The sequence below is a fragment of the Nannospalax galili genome, unplaced genomic scaffold (genome assembly GCF_000622305.1).
Source record: "Nannospalax galili isolate Female #2095 unplaced genomic scaffold, S.galili_v1.0 scaffold1328, whole genome shotgun sequence".
Lineage (NCBI taxonomy): Eukaryota > Metazoa > Chordata > Mammalia > Rodentia > Spalacidae > Nannospalax > Nannospalax galili.
This window is the reverse complement of record NW_008358795.1, coordinates 626097-639029: the sequence shown is the minus strand read 5'-3', so window position 1 is coordinate 639029 and position 12933 is coordinate 626097. Positions and strand designations below refer to the sequence as shown.

General features: G+C 55.2%; 1 protein-coding gene across 4 annotated transcripts; it reads left to right on the top strand.

Annotated features, from left to right (window-relative positions):
- Positions 1–6355: 6355 nt before the first annotated feature.
- Positions 6356–10879, top strand: Ap5b1 (adaptor related protein complex 5 subunit beta 1). 4 transcript variants are annotated; one of them, XM_029558211.1, is made up of 3 exons: positions 6356–6654; positions 8026–8197; positions 8283–10879. In XM_029558211.1, the coding sequence occupies exons 2-3, from the start codon at positions 8048–8050 to the stop codon at positions 10758–10760; spliced, it is 2628 nt and encodes an 875-aa protein (XP_029414071.1). In that variant the 5' UTR covers positions 6356–6654; positions 8026–8047; the 3' UTR covers positions 10761–10879. The 4 variants fall into 4 exon arrangements, with proteins under 4 accessions (XP_029414071.1, XP_008820430.1, XP_029414070.1 ...); XM_008822208.2 differs by lacking the exon at positions 6356–6654 and adding an exon at positions 7527–7585; XM_029558210.1 differs by lacking the exon at positions 6356–6654 and adding an exon at positions 7533–7784 and having other exon boundaries at positions 7824–8197.
- The last annotated feature ends 2054 nt before the right edge of the window (positions 10880–12933 follow it).

The following is a 12933-nucleotide window of genomic DNA, read 5'->3' as shown; positions in this document are numbered from 1 at the left end:
TTTCCTTATTTGGGGCCCGTTTCTTTTTTCGTGCACCTAACCTCTCACTGCGTTCAGTTTCTGACATGCTATCCTGGACTTCCTCAAGAACATTTCGACTTTCCGCCACAACGGCCTGGCATGTTTTATACAACAAAACTATAAGTGCTCCCAGAATGATAACCAAGGCCTCAAAGCTACCTTTCCAAGGCGGAAACAGGTTCAAGCCAAAGTCCAGAAAAAACATACCTCTCTGAACGTCCTTACCTGCAGTTCTGAATCCTCCTTGAACTCAAGGTGTCTCCGATGGTGCTGACGATGGTTTGGTCGATGGCTTTGAACTCATTTTCTGTTGTCCCGCGCTATCGTCTCGCCAGCAAGAACGACGCGGCACACTCAGGATCCTTCTGCAGAAAAGCTTTAATGCATCTTGAGAGGGAGAGCATAAGCTTACAGGGCGAAGACCCCGAATGTCGGAAACCCAGCCCTTATATAGGTTAGTAAGCCCGTCTTGGACGTGGCAACTCTTGATTGGTCGCAAACTCATCAGCCCATATCACGCCACGAGGTAGGCAGAGACTAGAAGGTGGAAAATTACTTCGGGCATGCGTACTGACTTATTTACTGCTCAGCATGAACCGGATGTGAGCGCCATCTTGTAATGGCGTCTGCAGGGACGGCAGGCGGCTCCCCACAGGTAAGTGCACCCATGTCATGCAATCCTGCGGACATCAGAAGAGGCTGTCAGATCCCCTGGAACTGGAGTTACAGACAGTTGTTAGCTGCCATGTGGGTGCTAGGATTCGAACCCGGATCTTCTGCAAGAACAACCAGTGCTCTTAACCAAGCGCCATCTTGTAATGGCGTCTGCAGGGACGGCAGGCGGCTCCCCACAGGTAAGTGCACCCATGTCATGCAATCCTGCGGACATCAGAAGAGGCTGTCAGATCCCCTGGAACTGGAGTTACAGACAGTTGTTAGCTGCCATGTGGGTGCTAGGATTCGAACCCGGATCTTCTGCAAGAACAACCAGTGCTCTTAACCAATGAGCCATCTCTCCAGCTCCCCCCTTTTTTATAGATAGGGTCTTATGTATCCCATGGTAACCGTCAAACTCAAATATAGCCAAGAATGACCTTGAACATCATTTCATCCTCCTGCCTCTACCTCCTGAGTGCTAGGATTATATAATAGGCATGTGCCTCACACTGGTTTGGGCAGTGCTGGAGATCAAACCCAGGGCCTGGTACATGCTAGCTTAAGCTCTCTACGTTGCTGGCCCTTGACTGTACTATTTTCTTGACTCATATGATCCACTCAAATTTCATTTTCTAACTTGCAGCAGGGATAGATACAGAGAAAATTTCCTGACTATAAGACAATGATAACACAAGTTTAGCAATAAAAAAGCCTCTGACACCACCTGGCCAATGAGCTTGAATGATCCTCGTCTCCATCCTTCCAGCTCCAGGGTTACAGATTCACGTCACCACGCCCAACCAGAGATCTGAACTCAGGCCCTAATGCATGCACAGCAAGCACTTTACCCACCAAGCTATCTCCTCAGCCCCAAACCTACTGAGTTGTAAATAAATGCTCTTAGACTGGGCCAAGCCAAACACTCTTGTGGGTTAATTTGTTTTGTTTTGAGACAGGGTCTCACTATGTAGCCTTGGCTGGCCTGGAACTTGCTATGTAGACCAGGCTGGCCTTGAACTCCCAGAGATCCTCTTGCCCCTGCCAATGAGTGCTAGGGTTAAAGTACTACTCTTAGCTCTGGATTAGGTTTGACCCACAAGGTGCCAGTGTATGGGGTGTGGGTCACGGGTACTCTGGAGCTAGACAAGATATGTAAGCTTGGGTGAACCAGAGCTAAGCCACAGCACTGTGAGGAGACATGCTTGCCCTGTCACCACATTTGCTAGATGACATTCATCTCCATCTCCTGATATAGCCAACAAATATTCTTCAAGCACCCATTAGGTACTAGGTGCTGAGGATTCTGCAATACAAGGAAAACACTAGGAAACAATGCAGTATGGAAGGATTAACTAGGGTGAGGGGTGTGTTGGTGGCAAGTAGGGGTGCTGAGATCCCAATGAGAGGACAGTGTGTGGAAGGCCATAACCAGGACAGCTGGGACCAAAGCCTTTCACTGAGAACGAGTCTAGTGTGTACACAAAGCTCTCAACAGCTGTGTGGCCAGACACTAAAGGGTGGGGTCATGGCATGTATGGTTCAGCCACAGGACCTGCCAAGTGCTGAATGGCGTGTGGGGACTAGGAGGGGAAGGGGGCAGTAGGGAGGTCAGGGTTGTTGGAGCTGCAGCAATGGTCCAGTTAAGGATGGTGGACTGAACTGAGCCACAGTGCAACTGAGTCACATGTCCTGTGTGGACATCGCCTTTTGATACAGGAGAGAAGGGTATGACAAAAAGAGGAGCCCCCAAAGGCAAGGACTGCACTCCCTAATGCATGCTGCCTGAATTTGGTGCTCAGTACCCATCCCCAAAAGCCCAGGAGAGTTAGTATGGGCATCAGATGGTGGGAGAAAGTTTGAAAGCACTCCTTCCTATTCTCACTGAAGTCCTCAGGAGGAACTGGGATGGGATGGAGATGGGGAAGAGGCTAGGGATCCAGAGGCCTTAAACAGAAAGGCCCCTGAAAAATACATGCTGAAAAGATACAGATAGTTGATATCTGAGGACTAGGACCAAGTTATCACTTACCCTCTCACCAGGGCCTCGGTTTCCCCATCTGTAGTGTGGGGCTCATAGTTCTAGTTCTGTTCCTTATGGGTCAAGAGGTCCTGTAGATTGACTTTTGGCTGGAGGCACAGAAGCCCTGTAATAGACACAGCTTGCGAGCACACTCATGGGGCCCTTTCCTGTTTGAGTGGCCCTGCTCTTCTTTTTTGTTTTGAAGGGTCTCACATAGCCAAGGCTGGCTTCAAACTCCCTATGTGTGCTAGCCAGGCTTAGCAGCGCATGCCTTTAATCCCAGCACTTGGGAGGCAGAGGTAGGTGGATTTCAATGAGTTCAAGGCCAGCTGGGGCTACAGGGATACCCTGTCTCAAATGGACCAAAAAAATAATAGTGTGCAGTGCTATAGTGACAGTGACACCTCCATCTCAGTGGGTTCCTGCCTGGGGCCTCCCAACTTACTGCCAGGGGGCCATGCCTCCCAAAATGGCAGAAGGCCGAGGGCCACGGACAGAGGAGATTGCTTGGAGGCATGTGGAGTGGAGCTGGTTGCTGCTGGCAGGTGCCAGAGTGGGATGAGGCTCCACCACAGTGGCACAGGTCCCACCTGCTGGGCTTTAGGCTCAGTTTGAAGTCCCCACAGCCTCTTCCTGTCTCAGACGCTGGAGCCTCTAAGTGCTCCAGGCTCACAGCCCTGAGTCACTGCCTCTCTCTTCCCAGTCCCTTCTCTCAGTTCCAACCAGGCCAACCCCCCTCCACACCAGACCTGCTCCTGGCTCCTGGCCAACCCCACAGCCAGCCCTGGATGTTGTGAAAACCCATGTCTCCCCTCAACAGAAAGAACCGCCCCCCCCCAAGGCCTAGAGTGCTGTGGTGCCATGAACCTCTGTCTCCCTGCTGCTTCCCTGTGTGCCCAGTGCACTGTGTGCTCAGCACTATGTGCCCAGTACACTGCCCTCCTCCATCCCACAGGGGTCACCACCCCTTCTAGGTTTAGCCTCCTCCTGCCTGTGAGTTTGAGTCTGCTTTTCCCTGCCTGGGAACTGGCTCCTCTTCTCATTCAGGCTTCCTGCTGATGTTTCCTCTTCATAGGGCTCTGATCTCCCACCTAGGTTCTTGAGCCTATTGTCACCCCTGATGCTGATTTCTTTCCAGTGTTGTTCACGTTAACATCTTGTTTTGCCTTTTCTGTTGTCATTGTGTTAGTTTTGAGAGGAACCTGTTCAGTTTTCTTTCTTTTTTTTTTTTTTTTTTTTTTTTTTTTTAAAAAAATTGGTCTTTTTGAGACAGGATTTCCCTGTAGCCCCAGCTGTCCTGGAACTCACTATGTAGACCAGGTTGGCCTTGAACTCACAGAGATCCGCCTGCCTCTGCCTCCCGAGTGCTGGGATTAAAGGCGTGCGCCACCACACCCAACTACTCATTTTTCATTTTTATTTTATTTTTTGGTCTTTTTGAGACAGGGTCTCCATGAACTCAGAGATCTGCCTGCCTCTGCCTCCTGAGTGCTGGAATAAAAGGGGTGCAGCACCACACCCAGCACATTTTTGTCTTTTATGTTATTTGGGGGGGGGCAGAAATCAATGTCAGAGGTCTTCCTCAACCACTCTCCACCCCCTTTTTTTTTTTGAGACAGGGTTTCTGGAACCTGGAGCGCACTCATTCCACTGGAGCCAGCCACCAGATCCTCTTATTTCTGTCTCCCAGCAGTAGGATTACAGCATTCACCATTACACTCAGCTTTTGTGGGTGCTGGGGATCTGAATTAGGTCCTCACTGTGCCATATTCTCAGCCCCAAGGGATCCTGTTTACACCACCATTTTGTTGTTTATAGTTTATTATTTTTGTTTCATGTGTATGAGTACATTGCCTGCATATATGTAAGTCTACCTGTGTTCAGCAATGCCTGCAGAGGTCAGAAAAGGATGTCGGATTCCTGAAACTGGAGTTATGGACAGTTATTAGTAGCCACGTGGGTGCTGGGAATCAAACCCGGGTCCTCTACAAGAGCAGCCATTGCTCTTCACTGCAGAGCCCTCTCCAGCCCTGTTGTTTTTAACCACACTGGGGTACCGTGGCCTTGTACATACTAGGCAAACATGCTATCACTGAGATACATCTCCATCCTCCTTTCATTTTCTATTTTGTGACAGGGTCTTACTAAGTTGACCAGGCCAGCCTTGAGCACTCTCTGTGGCCCCAGCAAACCCAGAACTTTCAGTCTTCCTGCCTCAGCCCCATGAATACTTGAGTTTACAAATCTGTGCCACCAAGCCTGACAGTAACACCATGTTTATTATTATTTTTTTATTTTATGTATATAAGTGCATTGCCTGCATGTATGTGAGTGCATCCATGTCGTGCAATGCCAAGAGGTCAGAAGAGGGCTTCAAATTTCCCTGGAACTGGAGTTAAGGACGGTTCATAGCTGCCATGTGGGTGCCAGGAATTGAACCTGGGTCCTCTGTAGAAGTAGCCAGTGCTCTTAACCGCTGAGCCATCTCTCCAGCCCCATAACGCCATTTTTAATAGCTTTATTTAGATATAATCCACCATAACATTCACCTTCATAAAATGTACTGTTCAGTGGTTGTTAGCCTCCTGGGACTGGTACAACAATCACCAAGTCCAAAATATTTTTATCACCCCCCCCAAAGAAAACCTTTCGAACATTAGCAGCAGCCCTCCACTCTCCCAGCCCCTGCCCCTACAACTCTGCTTTTTGACCCATGAACTTGTTTCGTAAAGCATCCTATTTCCCCAGCACCCAATGCCACGGGGATATGTTGGTTGTACCCCCTATTTGTACAGATGAGAAAACCGAGGCTCAGGATCCCTCAGAGAACTAACTTCCCCTTTTCCCAGGCTAATGTCTAGGGGCTCCCCAGAACTTGGCTGCACAAGGAAGGATAGGAATGCGGAGAGGAGGAAAGAGGTTGAAGGCACTGAGTAGGAACTCCTTGCTCAGCCAGCTGGGCCTTGCAACAGGAAGAGTCACTCTTGGTAGGGCCTGCTGATGGGCTGATGGCACCTCCTTATGCTCAGTGTGTTTCAAGGACAAATCGAATAACACCCATAGAGGAATGGACACTTGAGCAGGCAGGTGAGAACAGGGCCTTTCAGGGACTGGGACCCAAGAAGGTGAGGCTAGCAAGTGTGTGGTTGGGTAGGTAGGGGGTTGCAGAAGTCCAGCTACGCTTCTCAGGAGCTCTGGGGCTCTGTGGAAATGACCTCACCTTTCTGGGCTCCCAAAAGTTCAAGTGTGAATGGTACCCACCCTCAGTACCCCAGGGTTGCCATGAGTCCCAGTGAGTTCACACAGATGCATCCATCACATTGGAAACCAACCACTCCACCTCAAGGAGCCAAAGCCCAAAGAGGCTGGAGGTTGGCAAAAGCCACAACATCAGAGGCTTGGTTTAGAGCCAGAGTTGGACTCCCTGACCCCTGGAAGCCTTTCTCCTCCACTGTAACAGGGATTTAATAATCCTTCCTGGCTCCCAAAGAGCGGTGAGACTGAATCTGCAGTTATCAGCGCCCTCTGGGCCCCAGACTGGGAAACCAGACAGGCTCCTACTCCAAGCTGCCTTCCCTGCCCAGGGCTGCTCTCATCCTGGCCTCTTTCATCTTATGCTTAATTAGCCAGGTGCCCCACCCCACAGCCCCTTGGGCAGGAGTCATCACTCCCAATTTATAGATGGGGAAACTGAGGCACCTAGAGGGAAGTGGTTTAGGGATGTCGCCTGTGAGTCAGCTGTGGAGCCAGAGCCCAGAGGAGCCCAGAGGAGGCGGGACCAAGCCTTCTAGCTGAACCTGCGCCTCCGGTGGCTGTCTCCATTTCGTAGCATCCCCAACTCTGGTCCTGGATGCCCAAGCACCCTTCTTTCTAGCCTTCTACCTCACCACTCCCATCTTCTGGAGGCGGGGGGAGGTCGCGGTAGGGAGGTGCTTGGGAAGCCTGGAGGAAGAGAGGTGAGTGGCCAGTGGCTGACAATGAGGGTTCAGGTGTTTCATCTTCAAAGCGGCTCATTAGAGTACCACAGGCTCTTTAGGAGGGTGGGCGATAGGGTTTGGACGCGCGAAGTTTTGCACCCTGGAAATCAGAGGGCCCAGCTCACGACTCCCCCAAACAGCTGGGATCCAGCCCTCTGGACTCCAGTAGTGCACAGACTGAAGTGCACAGCCCCGAGTGCACATCCTGGCCCGAGGTCTCCTTGCTTCCAAAGCCTAGGTTCTCTGTCCATGTCAGGCGTGCTGCGAGCCAGGGGACCCACCAGGCCTGGCCAGCCTGCACTTCCGGAGTCTGGATCCCGTTGCGTTCCGGCTTCCCGGCCGCTTTGGGCCCCGTCCCGCCCTCTTCACCCCGGCGCGGCTGCGGGCAAAGGTCAGCATGACCGCCCGGCTGCAGCCCCGACGCCGGCTCCTCGCCCCCAAGCCGAGCGGGTGTGGGACCCCGGCCCGCGTGGGGGACGCCAAGCCAAGCCCTGCGGCGCCGGTCCAACCGGTCCCGCCGCGCCTGGCGCCCTGCTCTTCCCGCACTGCTCCTCGCGCGCCCCCAGCGGCCGCCTCGGGACCTGCACCCCGCCGCCCGATCCCGAGCAGGGCATCTAGGCGCGGGTGGGGGCACTACCCAGGGGCTCCCGGCCCGCCCAGTCCGCCCCTGCCCGCGCCCGCGGTGGTTTCGGGGAAGGGGGCTACGCGGCGAGACAGTTACTCAGCCCCGGCGAAACCGGCGAGTCGGCACCTGCCGGGCGTGCTGGGCAGGCGGAGGCCCCGTTACGCCCCGCCCCCGGGCGCGCCTCGCCCCGCCGCCCACGCTCCGTTCGCCCCGCTCCGCCTCCGCGCCGCCCGCCCGCCGGCCCGGAAGGAGCCAACGGAGTGCCCGCGGCGGCTGACTCAAGCGGTGAGAGCCCGTTACCACCGGCGCCAGCGGCCGGGTCGACGCTGTGGTTTCGGTGCGCGCCGTAGGCGGGAGGCCTAATGCGCTCTCCGCACGCAACTCACAGGCGGCCCCGCCGGTGGTCGCGGCTCTGTTCCGCAGGGTCCTAGGCGGACGTTTTCGGCTCCTCCCGGAAGCCTCTAGAGCACCAGGGTCTGCTGGGGTCTGCAGTGCAGGATGGCCCTGGGTTGACCCTGCTGGGGTCTGCAGTGCAGGATGGCCTTGGGGTGACCCTGCTGGGGTCTGCAGGACGGTCCTGGGGCGACCCTGCTAGGGTTTGCAGGACCGTCCTGGGGTAACAGTGCCTCCCCCATGGTGGGGACCGGGCGCCCTCTGGCTGCCGGGAAGCTCAGCGCCTCCTCACCATGTGTGCTTGGACCAGGACTTTATACTCCTTTCCGCAGAGACGTCACTTGCTTACTGACCATGGGGCCCCTGAATCGGGAAGCCTGGGCCCGGCGCCTGGCGGCTTTCCGGGCCAGTCCATCCACCTTCATGGCACGGGCCGAAAGTGAGGATTTGGGTCTCGACCTGCTGAGCGACTTAAGGAGTGACAAACTGAGCGAGCAGACCAAGGTAGGGCGTGCTGGTGTGCCCCGCCACGGTGCATGGTTGCCCCAGACTACCGAATCCTGATTCCCTCTTAAACCCCCCATCCCAGGTTTCCTTGTTGGCACTGAGCTTGGAGTACTCAGACAAACTGTGGCCTGATGCACCTGCTGCAGAGGCTGCCGTCACCTCCCTGTTGGACACTCTGATCCTCCTACCCCCAAGACCTTCAGCTCTGCGCAGGCCCCTGCTGCTGGCAGCCACCACAGCCCTGGTGGCAGGGGGGGCTCTGGGACCCACCTCTGAAGCTTCCTGTCGGCTCCTGCCCCTACTGCTACGCTTAGCTTCAGGCCAAGATGTGGGACGAGCCTTTGGACCCACCGCAGAACAGCACCCCTTACAGGCCACAGCGTGTGAGTGCCTGCGGGAGCTCGAGAGCTGCAAACCGGGGCTGCTGGGAAGCTCCCTGGGGCTGCTGCGGAGCCTCCTGGGACAAATGGGGCCGGTCCAACCCCTCAGTCTGCTGCTGGCTCTTGTGCTGCACAACACTTTGGTGGCCCAATCGAGGTCTGGGGTTGGACTGCAGGGCCTGCTTGTGGCTGGGGCCTCCTCCACTGGGGGTAGCCGCTGGGACTGGACACTGGCTGAGGAGGGGGATGCCCACCTTCAGCCCCAGGCACCCAGTTGGCCCACAGCTGAGGAGGGGGAGTGTGGCCTTTCGATACTAGAGCCCAGCCCTGAGGAGGCCCGGGAGCTGAGGGCTGCCGTGGCTCAGCTTCTAGACACCTCCTACCTGCTCACTCCTGTGGCCCAGGCCCACCTTCTGTGGCTCCTGGGCTGGGCGATGCGGGGTCTTCGGGGACAGCTACCAATGCTTTTCAAGCCACAGCTGGTTCGGCTGCTGGGCACAGCACAGCTGACACTGCTGCACTCGGTTCTTGCCCTCAAGGCCACCTTCGGTGAGGCCTTGTTCACCACTCAGGATGAGGCCCTGCTGCTCCGCAGGCTCACCTTGGCCGCCCAGCACCCAGCCTTGCCTTCGCCCACCCATCTCTTTTACCTGCACTGCCTCTTGAGCTTCCCTGAGAATTGTCCACTGGGGCCTGAAGGGGAGGAGGCTGCCCCCCTGCTACTGGGGCCCCAGTTATGTCGTGGTCTCATGCCTAGTCTCCTGCATGACCCGATGGCCCTCCTGGCTCACCTGCACTTGTTGTGTCTGCTCTGTGCTGAAGATGAGGAGGAGGACAAAGGCCAGGCTCAGAGCCCACGGCAGTTCTTGGTGGAACTGCTGACTGGCCTGCTGCAGAGGGCAGCCCTGGGTGATGGTCCCCGAGCCTTGGCCACTCTCTGTTTCCAGGCCACATACCTGACTGCCAGCTGCCTGGCAGGGCAGCCTGCAATACTGACACCCTTGATCCATGGACTGGCCCAGCTATACCAGGCTCGACCTTCACTAGTGCCGCACTTTGTGGACCTCTTGGATCGGGTGGGCCCTGAGCTGGGAGAGCCCCTCAGGAAGGTCCTGTGGCAGGAGGTGGTAACCAGGCCAGGCCCGGGTGAAGCTCTTGGCTGGCACCTGCAGATGCTGGCAGAGGTGGCAGAGGGAGGTGCTCAGAGTGCCACCCTCAGCTTTCTACAGGCTACAGCCCCCCACTGCACCGACTGGGGCCTACAGCAGGCCCTGCTGCAGGTCTGTCGGGCCTTGCTGCAGACCAGTGGGGGAGATGGCCTGGCAGACTTGCTGCAGATGCTGGCCAGGCAGCTGGAGGACCCTGATGGGCGGGACCATGCCCGCCTCTACTATATGCTCTTGGCCCACCTGGCAAGTCCCAAGTTGGGGGTGGCCCTGGGCCCCTCACTTGCTGCACCTGCCTTGGCTTCTTCACTGGTGGCAGAGAACCAAGGCTTTGCGACAACACTGATGGTTCAGGAGACCCCAGCCCCAATTCAGTTGAGTGTGGGGCGGCAGAAGGCCAGAGGCCCACTCCCAGTGCTTCGGCTTCAGGTGGAGGCACTGGAGGCTGTCTACTCTATGGAGCTGCGCTTCTGTGTCAAAGGACAACTCTATGAGCCTTTGGAGGCCATCCACATACCCTGCCTGTGTCCAGACCGGCCTACCCATCCTCTGTACCTGACCCTGAAGCCCCGACGCCCAGCCCCTACCCAGCTACAGGTCCAGGCTCTTTATACCACAACCACAGGCCTCACATGCCATGCCCACCTGCCACCCCTGTCTGTGAACTTTGCTGATCTTTTTCTGCCTTTTCCCCAGTCCCCCAAGGGCTCTGAGCTGAGTTTCTTTGAGGAACTCTGGGACTCCTGCCTGCCAAAGGGTGTGGAAAGCCGTGTGTGGTGTCCACTTGGGTCACAGGGCCTGGAGACCTTGGTGTCCCAGCACCTGGAGCCCTTCGTGGTGGTGGCCCAGCCCCCCACCAGCTACCACATAGCCGTCCACCTGCCCCCTCACTCGATGCTGCTGCTGCGGCTGGAAGCAGCCCAGGCAGATGGAGTGCCTGTGGCCATCAGGACTGATGACTGGGCCGTGCTGCCTATGGCAGGAGACTACCTCCGTGGGCTTGCAGCCTGTTGAGTGACCCCTGGGAGGCCAGGTGGGACAGGACTGGTGGCTCTTGGGACTGGCCCAGCGGGTTGCTAAGGGTCATAACATATTCTTGCAGCTCCAATTCCATAAAAACTAACATTCACTACCAACCCTCACTGGCTTGTTTTCTTTTGGACCTTCTCTAAGAGCAGGCTTACCTGGGGTAGGTCATAGGCCCCAAGAAAGGCCAGACTAATCCCATAGTTCCTGCTCGGAGAGGCTAAAAACCGTCTTTTCCAGAGGGTGTGGCCTGGCCCAAAATCACTCTGAAACTTAGTATGAAGACTGGAATTCAAACTTGGGCTTCCTGACCTGGGGCTGGAATCCTGCCCCCAGAAGTCCAGGCTACACTGGATGATGATAACTTGTGAGAGAAGCCTGGCACCCTTTCCTGGGGCTGTGCTGGTTTGAACCAGCTATAGAGATAGCCTGCCAGTAAGGTTCTGGGCAGAGGAGAAGGAGGGGGGCACATTCTCCTAATCCCAGTACCCAGGAAACCCAGTCTGTGCTTAAGAATCTTCTCAGGAGAAGAAATTGTCCCCCTACTTCTTTTTCCAAATGTGCAAGACACGTGGGGTTCACATGCATTGAGGCCATCTCTGCCGCCAGGCACAGAGCCTGGTATTTCCCACATACATTGCCTCATGTCATTTTGCAACAGTTCTGCAGAACTCCCTCCACAGGTGAGGAAATCTGCTAGCCAAAGGGGTTAAGTGATTTTCCTGAGGCCGTCAGCTGTGAAGTAGTCAGTAATTTGTCATCCTGTAGCAGGCTTTCTTTGCTACACGCAGAGCTCTGTGGGAGCTGCACAGCCAGCCCACTCCACCCTGAGCAGACCCTGGGTATGCTGAAGCAGCGGTCAGCTGGTGCTGGTGGGCAAATGACCTTGGACTTGGGATGGTCTCAGGGAAGGGCTGCTTTTCTGCCCCTGCTTCTGATTCCTAACAGGCCATCTTAGGTCAAGGCTAAAGCCAGGTTCAAGCTCAGGCTGTGAAGGTAACTGGGACTGTGGGACTTTTTTCACTCCAGCCTGGGCATCTACAACAGGCCAAAGAAATGATCCCATCCAAATCTAGCTTGGTGAGCTAGTAAGTTCATTGGAGTTACTTATGGGAATGTGGGTGAGTCAAGGACAGCTCCATCACCAAAAAGCCCACTCCAGCCTTGGTGATCATTGAGGAAAGCTACATCCCCACAGCTTCTGACAGCCAGCTCCACAGGAGGCTCCCCAGCAGGTAAGGACTGATTTTATAAACTGGGGGAGGGACCTCACAAATCTTGAAATCTTCTGAGCTTCCAGAGATTTGTAAATTTCCTGAGTCTTTTATTTATATATTTTTAAATATTTTTATGTATATGAGTATAGTTCCTGCATGCACCTGTAAGTGCACCTGTGTTATGCAATCTGGAGGTCAGAAGAGGACATTGAATCCCCTTGGAACTGGATGGTCATTAGCAGCCACATGGGTGCTGGGAACTGAACCCAGGTCCCCTGCAAGAGCAGCTAGTGCTCTTAACCACTGAGCCAACTCTCCAGCCCTCCTGAGTCTTTTGAACCTGAAGGAATGTTTGAATGAGGAAACAGCTTTGCCAGCCATTACCAAACCTGGAAGGCAGTGGTTTCAGGAACTCCAGCTGTTTGTAGGTCAGGACCTTACCCACTCCTCATGAAGACTAGAGAAGCGGGCCTCATAGAAGTTGCCACTGGAGCTTGTAGAGTTCCAGGATTTGCTGCCCTGCCTGCAGCCCAGCCCCTGAGCACCTTGGGTTTGAGAGTAGATCTGCTGCCACTGCCTCTTAGTACTCACCAAGGTAGAGACCGGATGCTGCTGGAGAGAGCTTTGCCCCCTCCATGGCCCCCACCAGTCAGACACCATCTAATTAGTGTGTTCCATTTCCCTCAATCTAGTGGCAAGGGAATCCAGAAATGCAGCTATTTTCACACACATGCAGAAAGTGTGTTACTAGGCCCAGGAGGCTGGGGAGATGACTCAGTAAACTGCTTGCTGCACAAGGGTGAGGGCCCAAGGTCTACACACCCCCAACTCCTGTGACAGCTAGGTGAGACCCCATGTCTATATCACAAAGCTGGGGAGGTGGAGACAATCTGGAGCTTGTTGCCATGCAGTGTAGCCAATCACGCTCCAGGTTCAGTGAGACC

Bases quoted from the DNA above. Each gene is read 5' to 3' on its own strand.
- Ap5b1 (XM_029558210.1), top strand. From the start codon at position 7,934: ATGGTGGGGACCGGGCGCCCTCTGGCTGCCGGGAAGCTCAGCGCCTCC. The intron at 8,198-8,282 runs GTAGGGCGTGCT...CCCCCATCCCAG, and splicing joins AACTGAGCGAGCAGACCAAG to GTTTCCTTGTTGGCACTGAG.